Source organism: Centruroides sculpturatus, unplaced genomic scaffold (genome assembly GCF_000671375.1).
Source record: "Centruroides sculpturatus isolate CEXI.00-Female unplaced genomic scaffold, Cexi_2.0 scaffold59, whole genome shotgun sequence".
In the NCBI taxonomy this organism is placed as follows: Eukaryota; Metazoa; Arthropoda; class Arachnida; order Scorpiones; family Buthidae; genus Centruroides; species Centruroides sculpturatus.
The window spans coordinates 544229-559378 of record NW_019384301.1 but is presented as its reverse complement, the minus strand read 5'-3'; the positions used below and the strand labels follow the sequence as shown (position 1 = coordinate 559378).

Genomic DNA, 15150 nt, shown 5'->3' with positions numbered 1-15150 from the left:
TCGAATGCTTTTCTGTAGTCTATATATNTTTTATTAAAATAATTATATAATCTAATATCTTGAAAGGAAATATAGTGATGTATAAAAGTTAACATAATACAGTGGGTGATCGGATAACGAACACTTTCGCGAAAGATTTTTATGTTCGGACAACAAACACATGATTGGATAATGAACACCCCACAGAAAAAACACAAAAAGAAGTGATGTAAAATAATGAATACTGATTGGTCTTCCCTTGTCTTCGGGCAACAATTCGAAACTTTTCAGAGTGTGAGAGATGTCGACATTGACGCTCAAACTGGTATATACCAATCGGATAGTATTCCTCTGAACTTGAAACTCTCCCTTGTAATTCCAGCCTTTTATTTTTCTGACAAAACAATTCTTTTATGTATTCATGAGACTGTCGGGTAGGCACTCATTAAGTTTTGCATCTGTTTTTCCTTTCGAAAGATGAGAGTATAATAGCAAAGGTAGAGAGTGGGCAAAAGATGTCTGATGTTGCTGGGCAGTATGGCGTGAACAGGTCTACAGTAGGCCACAGTTCAATCTTATTTAAGAAAAATACTGTATAATCAAGAAGACTCAAACATAAAGGAATAACAAAAATCACATCTGAGAAATAAAGAACATCGAAGAGTTCATAATGGAACCTGAAATGTATCTGACGACAGAATGCCAAGAACTCTTGAATGAAGAACACCAAGAAACTCGCCGAGATATGTTTTCTTCTGAAAAAGAGGATTAATACTGATATCTGTTATTAAAGTTCCTTTGAAGAAGTGGGAGGATGTCAGAACAACGGTCTTAGAATGGCCTCCAAAGCAGGTTGAGGCTTGGGGATTTCTACAATTGCAATGCTATTAATNTAATATATAGATAAAAATACAATTGTTAAATCTGTAAATATATTAAAAGTAAAATGTTCTTTCACCAGTGCACACAAATAACGTAAATTTAAAAATAAATTTAATTTTTAAATTTATCCAAATTATAGCCTGATTATTTATGCAGTTGTGGGTGTATATTTGCTTAGTATCAGGTTTCTTTTGGTGTTTATATTTGTATATGTATGCCTTGCCAAGTTTGTGATGGCTGACTGAGTGCCTTGAGTGGATGTTCCTGGATGAGGACGCTGAATGCACCCCAGTCAGCACCGTAATAACCAACAATGGGTGTATCTTAAGCTTATATGTATTGGAAGAAGAGATTGGACCCGAGGTCTGGGTAGTGTAACTGGCAATGCATCCGTACAGTAAGCAGGAGTTGCAGGTTCGAGTCCTATTTCAAGCCAATTCTTTTCTTCCAGTTTAATCTAAATTAATTAATTAAATTTGATTTTATTTTTAATTGTAATTTTATTTTTGGTTTTGATTTTAATGATGTAGTAAGAAAGTATATATTTTTTATTTTTTGGGGTCTCCAGAACGAATTAATTAAATTCCCATTAAAACCAATGGTAAATCAATAATCGGTTAACAAATGATTCGGATAGTGAACAAAGTCTTGAAACAGATTATGTTTGTTAATTGATCACCCACTGTATTGAGTTTTAATTCTTGAAAAAACAGATTGTGACATTATACCATTGAAGTAATAGATATTACTGTTAGTAGAAAAAATAAAATTATCTTAAAATGTATTTATGAGTACTTATTAATTTTTACTAATATTTATATTTATGTAGGCCTTGTAAATACCGAAGGAATTCATGTAAGTACAGTTAAAGAAGGCCAAGTGTATGAAACAGTGACATTAAAATGGTGTACTCCTCGATCCAGTGCAGTTGGTAAGTTTCTCTATAGACTTTAGTTTTAAATCTATCATATGAAATATTTTGTAGCTCAACTTTTTTATATTTATAAATTCCTGTATTATTGAAATATTTTTCAGAACTTCAGTATTGTACTGGTTCATATCGCATAACTCCTGTTGATGTAAATAGCAGACCATCATCTTGCCTTACAAATTTTTTATTAAATGGTACAAATTATATTATTAGTAACATTTAAATGTTAAAATTTTAAATAAATTATTTATAATATATATAATTTTATTAATATTTTCATTAATATCAATAAATAATTAAAAAATTAATTATTTCTTCATTTCTTTTAAAATTTAATTTATTTTAGTTAAAATATTTTTATTTCTGAAGCAATTCATATTGTGATTGATTAATCATGTAACATGTCTATCCTCTAATTAGACATTTTAAACAAATATATATAAGTTTTAAATTGAAAAGTATACTTCCTAAATTTACATAGTAATATTAATTTTTAAGTATTTGTTCGTTTAATTTGATTTTTTTTCCTGATCTAAATTTTATAATAAGTTGTTTTTAAAATGTAGGTTCTTCTTTGATGATGATGATTATGATATGGATCAGGGATTCACAACTTGTGTTTCATGGACCCTAGGGTTCTGCTAATAAAAATTTGGTGTTCCACAATAAAATCCATTAAATCTAATGATGTATGAATGTTCCAATGCAGATTTGGGATGTGAGGTGTAATTACTGTAGTCTTGGATCAAGTCCTTGTATGATGATATGAGGACTCCATTTGAGACTACAGTAGAGCATCGGTTATCTGACTCAATTGGGGACTGGGGTTGGTCGGATAATTGAAAAGTCGGATAACCAAAAAGTATGAAAAAATCCATTATCAGTGTAGTATATTATTATATCCCATGTAATTAGTATATTAGTATATCGCTATTAACCTACTTTGCGTTGAATTTTCATCGATGTTAAGCCTAACAAAAATTTTTTAAAATAATAATCGTCGCTATTGTATCGTTAAAAATTAGAAAATTAAGCCTCGTTTAAATACTGGCTCCCTTTCATGGTCGAATGAGTGTTGCCAGCTAAAACACGTAAAAATAATATTAAAGTAGCCAAGACATAGCCAAATATTGTAGTGCCACATCACTAGCGGACATTTGAATTTGCCGACTAGAATGCAGTCGGTTAACCAAGGTGACAGTACATCAGGGGTCAGATAATCGATGCTCTACTGTATATACATGCTAAAGTTATTTATAGCTTTATAAACAGTGGGAACCAATTTATTGGTAATGGAACAAACTGAAATCATCATATACGGTTTAACAAGGTAATGGAGACCATAAAAACAGTAAAACAAACTAAAGCTAGAAAATCATTCAAAAAATCATAAAAATCATAAAACCTTAAAAAGGATTTAATATATAGATAAAAATACAATTGTTAAATCTGTAAATATATTAAAAGTAAAATGTTCTTTCACCAGTGCACACAAATAACGTAAATTTAAAAATAAATTTAATTTTTAAATTTATCCAAATTATAGCCTGATTATTTATGCAGTTGTGGGTGTATATTTGCTTAGTATCAGGTTTCTTTTGGTGTTTATATTTGTATATGTATGCCTTGCCAAGTTTGTGATGGCTGACTGAGTGCCTTGAGTGGATGTTCCTGGATGAGGACGCTGAATGCACCCCAGTCAGCACCGTAATAACCAACAATGGGTGTATCTTAAGCTTATATGTATTGGAAGAAGAGATTGGACCCGAGGTCTGGGTAGTGTAACTGGCAATGCATCCGTACAGTAAGCAGGAGTTGTGGGTTCAAGTCCTGCTTCAAGCCAATTCGTTTCTTCCAGTTTAATCTGAATTATTTAATCAAAAATTATAATTATTAATTTTAATGTGAGATGGTGCCTAACGCCTCTCTCTAGTGTCAAATTCATTTCCAATCTACAATCATTATATCCAAATTATAATTTGACCATTTATGGCAGTTGTGGGTGTATATTTGCTTAGTATCAGGTTTCTGTTGGTGTTTATATTTGTAAATTTTATTTACAATTTGAAAATTTCAAAACAACTTTTAAATGGTTTTTAAAAATTATTATTGTAATTTTCAATTAATTTGATTTCAATTTTAATTAATTAAATTTGATTTTATTTTTAATTGTAATTTTATTTTTGGTTTTGATTTTAATGTAAAGTGGCTACCCAGTATGCAATGAACAAAACACACTCAGCAAGTAATTAGTAGACCATTAAAATACACCTTAAGTTGCTGAGATAATTTATTAAAGCTAAACTAATGTTTTCAGCCTATTCAATAGGCCATCTTCAGGTTAAAGGAGAAGATTAGAACATCAGTGTTCCAAAATAGAATACACAAATTTAAATACAAAAAATAATGGAAGATAATAAAATAACAAAAAAATTATATATATGAGGACAGTTTTTTCAATTTCCGATGGTCCATAAAACAAAGACAAGTGTAAATAATAAAATGAATTTATTACCATAAGTTAGGTACAAACATGGTTACTTTTTGACCATGGTTACCGTGAAGATTGAGACATTTGTTTATCTGTGGACGAGCTTTGAAATCCTCTCTTCATAGAATGTTTCCGCCAGTGATTGAGACGGGCCTTAACATTGTTTTGAAGATCATCATTAGTCTCAAACCTCTACCCTGCTAGCCAAGTTTTTAGTTCAGGAAAGAGGTAGAAGTGTTCACACATTAAAGGTATGAAGACGTCCACCTTTCAGACTTCCATCTAGCTTGGAACTTTTTAAACACCCAGTGTACAGCCCCAATTTAGTGCCAAGTGACTTCCACCTCTTTCCTGAACTAAAAATGTGGCTAGGAGGACAGAGGTTTGAGACTAATGACGATTTTCAAAACAATGTTAAGGCCCATCTCAAGTCACTGGTGGCAACATTCTATGAAAAGGGGATTTCGAAGCTCGTCCACAGATACACAAATTCCTTGATCTTCATGCTGAATATGTCGAAAAGTAACCATGTTTGTGCCTAATTTTTGGTAATACAGTGGTACCTCAGTATACGTCTGCTTTAGAATATGTCCAATTCGGAATACGTCCTGTTTGGACGAAACAAATTTTGCTCGGTATACGACTTCTGTTTGGTATACGACTTAATTCAATTATACGCACCATCTATGAACAAGTAGCACTATCGGTGTACTAGACCAGACTAGACGTTCACTGTGCCACAGTTTATAACTTTGTTAAATTTCTTTTTATTTTAATTTGTAAGTAAAATGTTATTATTTTTATTAATCATGAATTGCAAAAAAGGCAACAGAAAAATAAAAAAGTGACTAAAATCACAATGGAACTGAAAAAAGAGATTGTTGAGAAATATGAAGGTGGCACGCGTGTTCAAGATTTAACTCTTGCATACCGTATTCCGAGAATGACGATATCGACAATCATGAAAAATAAAGACATTATTAAATCTGCTAATGTTGCGAAAGGGGTTAAATCAATTTCTAAACATAGATCGAAGACATTAGATCATGTCGAGAAATTGCTTTTGCTTTGGACAACTGAAAAACAGTGTGCCGGCAACAGCATATCAGAAGCAATTATTTGCAAGAAAGCTAAAAAGATACATCCTGATCTCATGAAAAATCAAGCAGGAACTAGCCAAGAAAGCGAGGTGTTTAAAGCCAGATATTTTTTTTACATGAGAACGGATTAATCATTTTTACATTACTTCTTACGGGAAAGGTTGGTTCGGTATAAGCCCAAACACCAGGAATGAATTAAGGTCGTATATTGAGGTTCCACTGTAAATTCATTTTTTTATTTACACTTGTCTTTGTTTCATGGACCATCAGAGGTTGGAAAAAAACAGACTACATATATATATATATATATATATAAATAAAAGAAAACAAAATATAATAATAAACCTTAAATAAAACAGTAATTGAAAAATATTAAGATATAATTATAAAAAACTGGAATATGAAAAAACATAAAATAAGCATAATTTAGGTATTCTTAGGAAACTTCTTAACCATGTATTTCTATGCAGACTGTAAATTTTCAGTGTTCCTTGCATTGATGCATGTATCTTCTAGTTTGCTTCTAAAAATTTCAATTTTTTTAGCACTTGTCATAACTGTAGTGTTGGATCCTTTCTTGACATTATATTTGTGTTCTTTAAGCCTGACTCCCAAACTTCTTGTTGTAATGCCAATATAATTTTTCTTGATTCCTAATTGTATGTTTTTGTAAGATATCTTCTACAACCCCACTTAGTTTAACTTTAATAAATTATCTCAGCAACTTAAGGTGTATTTTGATGGTTTACCCAGTATGCTTTAATTTGTTGATATTTGCAGGGTTCCAATATTTTTTATTAAGGTGAAAGGGGTTTCATGATAAAAATAAGTTGGGAACCTCTGGTATAGATGATGATATAAATATCAATGAAAATACTTCAATTTTAAATACTATGTTGTTTTACTGTTTATATTGTAACATTTGAAAATAGAAAACAGTCTAAATTTCAAGAGACAAGCATAATGTTTAAATAAAATATTCTCAGTGTTAGAAGGTGTTAAAGGTTTATTAAGTGTTTTAAAGGAAGCAGAGTTTAATATTTAATTGACAAGCATTACTTTTTCTAAGTAGTACAAAATATACTGAACTGAGAACTGTCAATCAAAATAAAATTTAATATGTAAAATTTTCATAAAAATTTTTCCAGTATTAAAACAGAGTTAAATATTCTTAATTTAATTAAAGTTAATTCTATAATAATTTTTTATAAAATGAAATTAGAAATAGAAATCAGAATAAAACATTATAATTTCATTTTATAAAAATTTCTGTTTCTAGGTTTGTTAATATTTTTCATTCTTCTAAATTCAACAAATTTTATATTTATCTAATACTTACCTTATAAACTTAACAGAGTCTAGAATTTTAATGAAATAAATTAAAATATAACAACAAAATACTAGAATTCAATGAAAATTTTTATTAGAATTTATTGGCATTTATTTTTGTAAATACATAATACAGTGGAACAAGCATAATTCGTTTCAGAATCATACTTATAATGCGAAACAATTTTTCCCATATAAATTCATGTAAAATACGATTATGTGTTCCATGCCAAAAAAATATCCAAATATTTTATGTCTAACATTTATTAAGAAAAAATTATACAATATACATTATTAAGGAGCATGAATCATCACTATCTTTTCTTCTAACACGAAATGAATCAACCTGGAATGCAAATTCGATTTGCAGGAAACAAGAAAAATCACAGATAATATGTCTGATAAACATGCCAAATGATATGCCAAATTCTTGTGCTATGTAAAGACTATAATTAAATATTAGAAAATTATTAATTTGACTAGAGATAGGCAGTTATGCTGCCATCTCATATTAAATTTAATAATTATAAATAAATAATTTTTAATTTAGGCATTTTTAAAATTTAATTTGGAATTGGTCATTAAATTTAATATGAGAAGGCAGCATAACTGCCTATCTCTAGTCAAATTAATTAATTTCTAATATTTAATTATAGCCTTTACATAGCCCAAGAATTTGGCATATTGTTTGGTGTGTTTATTATATAACGGGCTATGGTTGTTGATGTTTATACGTGATATGTGTGATCACAAGCGACACTAAGATGCTAGTGGAACAAGTGCTAAACGCAGACTGATAGATCATGCGCACAATCTGGGACTTCCCCTCTCCTTGTCACTGGTTATGTGAAACGTCACTTGTTAAGTGAGTCATTTTTTACAATTTGTTTTGCTCATTATGCGAATTACTCATTATGCAAGGTACTCATTAAGTGAGGTTCCACTGTATTTCTGTTTTAGTTTTATAACTAAATTTAGCAACACATAAGTTATTAATTTAATCTGCCTTAAAATATCTAGCAATTTGAATAAGGAAATTTTATAAATTATTTTTTGAAGAATATATCAATACATGGTTTATACAGTAACATGCAATTAATTAAAGTACATTACTCTAATTGATGATAAAATCTTTGTTATAAATGTAAATATATAATATTAAATTTTCTGAGATCTTTACAAATTAGAAATCTTTTATTTAACAAAGAAGATAAATAATACAATAATAATTAAAACAACTGATAAATTTTTAATGTATCTTCAATAGGACGTGCTGTTATGTTGGAAATGCCACGCAAAACTGGTACAAAAGTTCTCTCTCATATGCTGGCCAGTCATGGTGGAGAAATATTTATCCATACTTTAGGTACAAGTAGATCAATTTTAGAAGATCCTCCCTCAATAAGTGAAGGTTGTGGTGGCAGAGTTACAGATTACAGAATTAATGTGAGATTAATTTTATTTTAAATTTTCTTTTGATAGAATCAGTGCATTAATAGTTGGTATTTTTAGTTATTGTAATCATAAGTTTCATTATATAAAATGTGCAAATAAAATANAAATTAATTTGACTAGAGATAGGCAGTTATGCTGCCATCTCATATTAAATTTAATAATTATAAATAAATAATTTTTAATTTAGGCATTTTTAAAATTTAATTTGGAATTGGTCATTAAATTTAATATGAGAAGGCAGCATAACTGCCTATCTCTAGTCAAATTAATTAATTTCTAATATTTAATTATAGCCTTTACATAGCCCAAGAATTTGGCATATTGTTTGGTGTGTTTATTATATAACGGGCTATGGTTGTTGATGTTTATACGTGATATGTGTGATCACAAGCGACACTAAGATGCTAGTGGAACAAGTGCTAAACGCAGACTGATAGATCATGCGCACAATCTGGGACTTCCCCTCTCCTTGTCACTGGTTATGTGAAACGTCACTTGTTAAGTGAGTCATTTTTTACAATTTGTTTTGCTCATTATGCGAATTACTCATTATGCAAGGTACTCATTAAGTGAGGTTCCACTGTATTTCTGTTTTAGTTTTATAACTAAATTTAGCAACACATAAGTTATTAATTTAATCTGCCTTAAAATATCTAGCAATTTGAATAAGGAAATTTTATAAATTATTTTTTGAAGAATATATCAATACATGGTTTATACAGTAACATGCAATTAATTAAAGTACATTACTCTAATTGATGATAAAATCTTTGTTATAAATGTAAATATATAATATTAAATTTTCTGAGATCTTTACAAATTAGAAATCTTTTATTTAACAAAGAAGATAAATAATACAATAATAATTAAAACAACTGATAAATTTTTAATGTATCTTCAATAGGACGTGCTGTTATGTTGGAAATGCCACGCAAAACTGGTACAAAAGTTCTCTCTCATATGCTGGCCAGTCATGGTGGAGAAATATTTATCCATACTTTAGGTACAAGTAGATCAATTTTAGAAGATCCTCCCTCAATAAGTGAAGGTTGTGGTGGCAGAGTTACAGATTACAGAATTAATGTGAGATTAATTTTATTTTAAATTTTCTTTTGATAGAATCAGTGCATTAATAGTTGGTATTTTTAGTTATTGTAATCATAAGTTTCATTATATAAAATGTGCAAATAAAATATTCCTTATATTACTTGTATCATATTTATAATAATAATAAATTAAAGTATATCTGGAAAATAAGAAATATTTTGGATGAAGAACTCTGTATGTAGACAGTTATTCATTCTAAGGCTAAATAATAGTCTTAGTTTTTAGTTTTGGAAAAAATAGAACAATCTCTTTTGAATGGTCACTTTCTTAATAACTATTTTTTTTTTTTTTGTTTTCATAATTTAAATCCTCAAAGAAAAACCACATAAGTCATGTGTTTTTCATATTTCATCATTCAAAAAAATTTTCATTTCGATTATCTGCTATGGCCATTACTGGTGACCAAAACATTTGGATTTTTTCTTTGAGAATTTAAATAATATTAATCTTTGTGACATTTTCACAAACAAATAAACACTATATGATACAATTGTACATCAGTTAGCAGATTCTCTGGAAACAAAGCTCCTTTATAACAAAACAGTATAAAAGACTAATGTACAGTACATACACTACATCACTTTGGTACTCTCATCAGGTATTCCCATGACCAAAGAACCATTTTTTGTTGTTGTAGCATGTAAGTAGGATGCAAAGTTTAAGTGTAAGTGCTTAGTGATTTTTCAGTTTTTAGTATTATAAACCAATCTATATATATAACCCATTCAACGGGTATCCGTCTGTCAGTGTAACGGTATGATAACGGACATTAGAGGCACCCTAGTGAAGATTTTAAATTAACAATAAATTATTTTTATTTGTAATAGGAATTTATTATTGATACAAATTTATTATTTATACCACGGAATGGTATAAATAATTATTATATGCCTTGCCTTGCCTTATTATATGTCTTGATTAACCTTGTGCCACACGTTTATGACATCCCGTGACTCGGTTAACATCGCGCATTGACTCACATGAAATTTGTTGAAAAAATGGCAGATACATTTACAATCGAGGTTTACAGGCCGGAGCTGTAGAACATATTGATAGAAACAAAAAAGTCAAAGGAACTGTGCCTCGTGGAAATTTGTAAAGAACTCCCACTAGGGGGCGTCTTGGGCTAATAGTATAATATAATGTGCACAGTGTCTCAAAACTTAAATTGATATTTTTAGAAATTAAAATGTAGATTATAAAGCAGATGGAAACTAGGAAAAAAGAGAGACCATATGGCAGAATCATTGGAGTTATCACAATCAACATAAAAATAGTTTGCTTAAATTAACTTTATCTGCTTAATTTAAATCTGTAGAAAATTGTAATGATACCAATTAACACCAAACACTTAGTAGTACTGCAGAGAAGATGGAGAATATGCCAGATTCAGCTTTGTATTAATATTTAGCTCAAATATAACTATGGTATGATCATCTTTTAATTTTAATTATTTATTAAATTAAGAGATGATGATTGTTTATTTCTATTGAAATATTCATTTAATTATTGATTAATTTTGTACTAATAAAAATAAAGCAGGTAAATCATCTAAATCATTTTTTTGATTTTTAAGAAAACTACTTGGTTGGAATCTTAATTTTCAAAATGTATTCTTAAAAAAAAATCAGATTTGGAACATATATAAATCAATCTTATTTAGTAAATACAATAATTAAAAATTGATTATTTATATAATATTATATATTATATATATGAACGTTTTAATTAATTTAAATAAATTTCTTAATTTCTTNATAACAATTAATTAAGAATAGGCAAAATGACAAAAACTACACAAAGCTCTATACCGACCTAAAGTTTCTATACGACAGAGAGAGTTTCACAGTGCTTTCATACCTCTTATAGCCGTCCACTTTGACGATTCTGAACGTGGATGCCTTTAAAATATCGATCCAAGGAATAATCCACAAATACGGCACAAATTATATAAAATCGCGACTTAAGCGCTCATTTAATTCGAGATTCATCAGGGACCGGAATTCGGCTGATTCGGAAGATCGGCGCGATGTTGTTAATCCTGCGTTCGGTAATAGACTCCCCTGAGAGGGGGTAAGAACGGCCTTTTATCCGTTTTAGTGGGGAATTTCCACCACGTGATCGGATGTACATAGGTTAGGGGTTATAGGTGTTCCGGGGATCTAAATAAATGACAAAATTTGGATGCTAACTGTCAACCTTCTTGCAAGATGAGATGCAAGTTCTGCAAAGAACAATGGATGTTGCTAGTTATGACCGGAAAGTTTACACAATCCCGGGCAAGATCGTTTTTTCTACCAGGGCGTTACATAAACGAAAGTTTAATTAATTAACAATTTTGTTAATAAAAGAGCGATATTTCTGTCACCAAAATTCCGGATCTCACATAAAGTTTATTAATCAAGGCTGAGTAGGTTAACCATTAATGACTTTTTGATACAAATCATTAATTCTTTTTTGTTATCTTGACAGATAAAAATAAAGCTCTAATTCATAGCCCTAATTTTTTAATCTAATAAAAATACTGAATAATGTCACTTTCACTTTCAAAATTGCATGATAACCAATCAAGGAAAAATTAAATGCATTAATTTCCATTACAAGTACAATGTACTAATCAGACATTCTTGATATAGTAAATTCCTCTTCTATGGTTTGTGTATAGAAATAGATTCAATAAAAATAATAAAATGTAAATTGAATTTTATCATAACGAGTTTGCTTGAATTTCCTTTCTTCTGAGATCGCAGCAATGCGCGATGGGTAAGCTAGTGTAATATATATGTAATTGCATTCATGGCTGTCTATTGTCTGAGTATTGTGAGAACATCTGAACTATTTCTATTAAACTTTGTACAGTCAAACAAAGATTTTTGAATGTAATTCGTTCCTAAAAGTTGAAGTTGTTCTAAAACCTTTTCTTTCTTTTTTTTTTAATTGAAACAAATTTTCCTGTAAAAAAAAATATAAAATAGATTATTCCATTCCTGACCTTCCAAAATAAAGCCCTTTTTTACAATTTTAGCTGCATTTCATGCATAAAAATGCCTACAAATGCAGTGTAAAATATTATATATANCCATTCATATTTTGATTTCAGCTAACTATTTTATAAAAGTGATTTAATAACTTTTTTCCTTGGCAAAATAAAATTACAATTAAGCATCATCAAAAAATATATAAAAAAAACTCAATAAAAATACTGTTATAAATAAAATAACTTTATGTATACTAGAATCCCAACTAACTGAGGTAATGTAGACTGAGGCTACTGTGGATAACTAAATATTCAGATAAGATTACAAATTTTGGATTTAAAATTAAATATAAAAGATTTATATGGTATCACTTTTAAGCATCTTTTTTACACCTTAGTAAATTTAATCATGCATAAGAATCATTTATTATACATCTAATATATATATACAATAATTTTAAGAATCACTCAAAACAGTTGAGGTTAAAAGTAGTGCTGTATTTATACATTCAAAGCTTTTATGAATTACAGTATAAGAAAAGTTTGCCTCAGATAATGCAAAACCTCTGGTTAAATGGGACTGATAATTGAGGTTCTGCTGTGTTAGAACTATAATTTTATATTAAACAATTTGATTGATATTGAAATGTGATGTGTACCAAAAAATGGTAGTATCTTTCTCACATGTGCATTGAAATCTAATTTAAATAGTAATAGTAATTTCATTGATGATTTGTATCTTGACACCTAATGACACAATGCAATCTCAATACCATTAACTTCTGAATCAGTAGTCCTGTCGTTGATTGGTCAGGCCATTGACTTTCTTTAACACAGGAAATATAGGGAGTTAACCATCTGTCTCTCTCTAATCTGTGGCTGGCTCTTGCCAAGTAACTTGTTTGGTAACCAAGTTATCATATGGCAACCAGTGCAAATATGAGTTTGAAATTCTGTTTGTGAACTGATTTCTTTGAAAAGTGAGACATTGATAACCAAGGTTTGACTGTTGGGAAGGACATAAGTTAGTTTCCAAAAACATTCAGCTTTATAAGCTTTGATCAGGGCTGTGGAGTCGGAGTCATGGAGTTTTGGTGTTTTAGTCGGAGTTGTCAAAAAATCCGCCAACTCCGACTTTCTTTTACTTACCAACTTGTTATGTATATGAAACGGAGTCGGATGGTAAGGAAGAGTCGGAGTTGGAGTCGGTAGATTTTTACGCAACTCCACAGCCCTGGCTTTGATAGAATTGTTTGCTAGAGTAAATAGTTTCCATCTGGTTGTTATCAGGTTTCTTGCATAAATAGGAAATTTTGTCTGATGGCTGGTGGGTGTAAAGTGAAAGAATTTGAATACGATAGGCTAATGCTGTGGTCATTAATAGGCCAAAAGTAGACATCAGCAAAAACTGATCAAATGAAATTTGAAGTGGTCAGCCTGTTTGAACAAAATGTGTGCAGTTCTGAATGTATGGTCATTTGCCATTTTTGTCTGTGTCAGACTGTTCTAGAATTTTGAATTGAATTAATAATGTCATGCAATTTTATCTAGAAGGGAATAATGAATTGGCACATTCACTATAATTTCATTGAAAAGTCTTGACAAGTAGCAAAGGTAGAAAAGAAAGTAGTTTTGAAAATTTTGTTTATCTGAGAAATTTGATTTAGAACTATGAAGAAAGGCTATTGGCTATGACTTTAGTTCAGATGTCTATTAGCTGCCATTATTTTTCAAATACTGAACACGTGACTTCATTGGTTTGGTCCAGCAAAAAATCCAACAGGAAGAAATTGTACTGTCTTTCAGTGTTATATTTATTCATTTGCTGAATTAAATGCAAGTACTTTTGACATATTAAATGTTATCTTCAAGCAAAAAAAAGAATACATAAAATTGAAAGTTTTATATATAAGCTTTATTATATTCATGAGCTTATTAAGTTTTAAAATCCAACAGATTGAATTCTCTCATTTCTGTGCATCAGATCAAATGAATCAAATCCATTCATATTTTGATTTCAGCTAACTATTTTATAAAAGTGATTTAATAACTTTTTTCCTTGGCAAAATAAAATTACAATTAAGCATCATCAAAAAATATATAAAAAAAACTCAATAAAAATACTGTTATAAATAAAATAACTTTATGTATACTAGAATCCCAACTAACTGAGGTAATGTAGACTGAGGCTACTGTGGATAACTAAATATTCAGATAAGATTACAAATTTTGGATTTAAAATTAAATATAAAAGATTTATATGGTATCACTTTTAAGCATCTTTTTTACACCTTAGTAAATTTAATCATGCATAAGAATCATTTATTATACATCTAATATATATATACAATAATTTTAANTCCAACACCAACGTTTTGTATGTGTTGGACCGAAATTCACGCCTGTGAGATTTTCCGGATTTTCTTCACGTGTCTAATACCTAAATAAGGGCCAATCTCACATAGAAAATCCTCCCGGAAGGCACTCCCCGTTGTTAGATTAGTCCTGTATTGGGTGGCAATATCTCAACAAACACACAACACGTAAATTATTATAGCTTTTTATTTAAACAAATAAGATTTATATACTAATATTATACGTTTAATTAAGTGTAATTTAATAAAGGAAGGAAACGGATTCATAGTTCGAAAAAATATTATTTTTTCTAATTAGAAATGTTTTCCGGGATTATAAAAATGATGTTTCCTTTTCCGTTTCTACTTAAATGTAATAAAAGTTTGTTTCCACTTCTAATCTATGACAGATTACTTGTGGAAACATAAGCTTTTATTACATACCAGATTGCTAACACACATAAACATAGGATTTTATGAGAAATAAAATATTTCATTGCGTATCAGACGGTCGGTAATTTTAAATTGAACATTCGAAATTGATA

The 15150-nt window shown here is 29.4% G+C and overlaps 1 protein-coding gene across 1 annotated transcript in view; it reads left to right on the top strand.

Moving 5' to 3' along the window:
• The window catches only part of LOC111641814 (integrator complex subunit 13-like), a 38239-nt gene that overhangs the window by 19224 nt on the left and 3865 nt on the right, over positions 1-15150 (top strand). Inside the window, exons 9-12 of the mRNA XM_023388085.1 lie at positions 1691-1792; positions 1897-1986; positions 7980-8168; positions 9072-9250. Coding sequence (XP_023243853.1) covers positions 1691-1792; positions 1897-1986; positions 7980-8168; positions 9072-9250 — 560 coding nt within the window. The remainder of the gene's footprint in view (positions 1-1690; positions 1793-1896; positions 1987-7979; positions 8169-9071; positions 9251-15150) is intronic.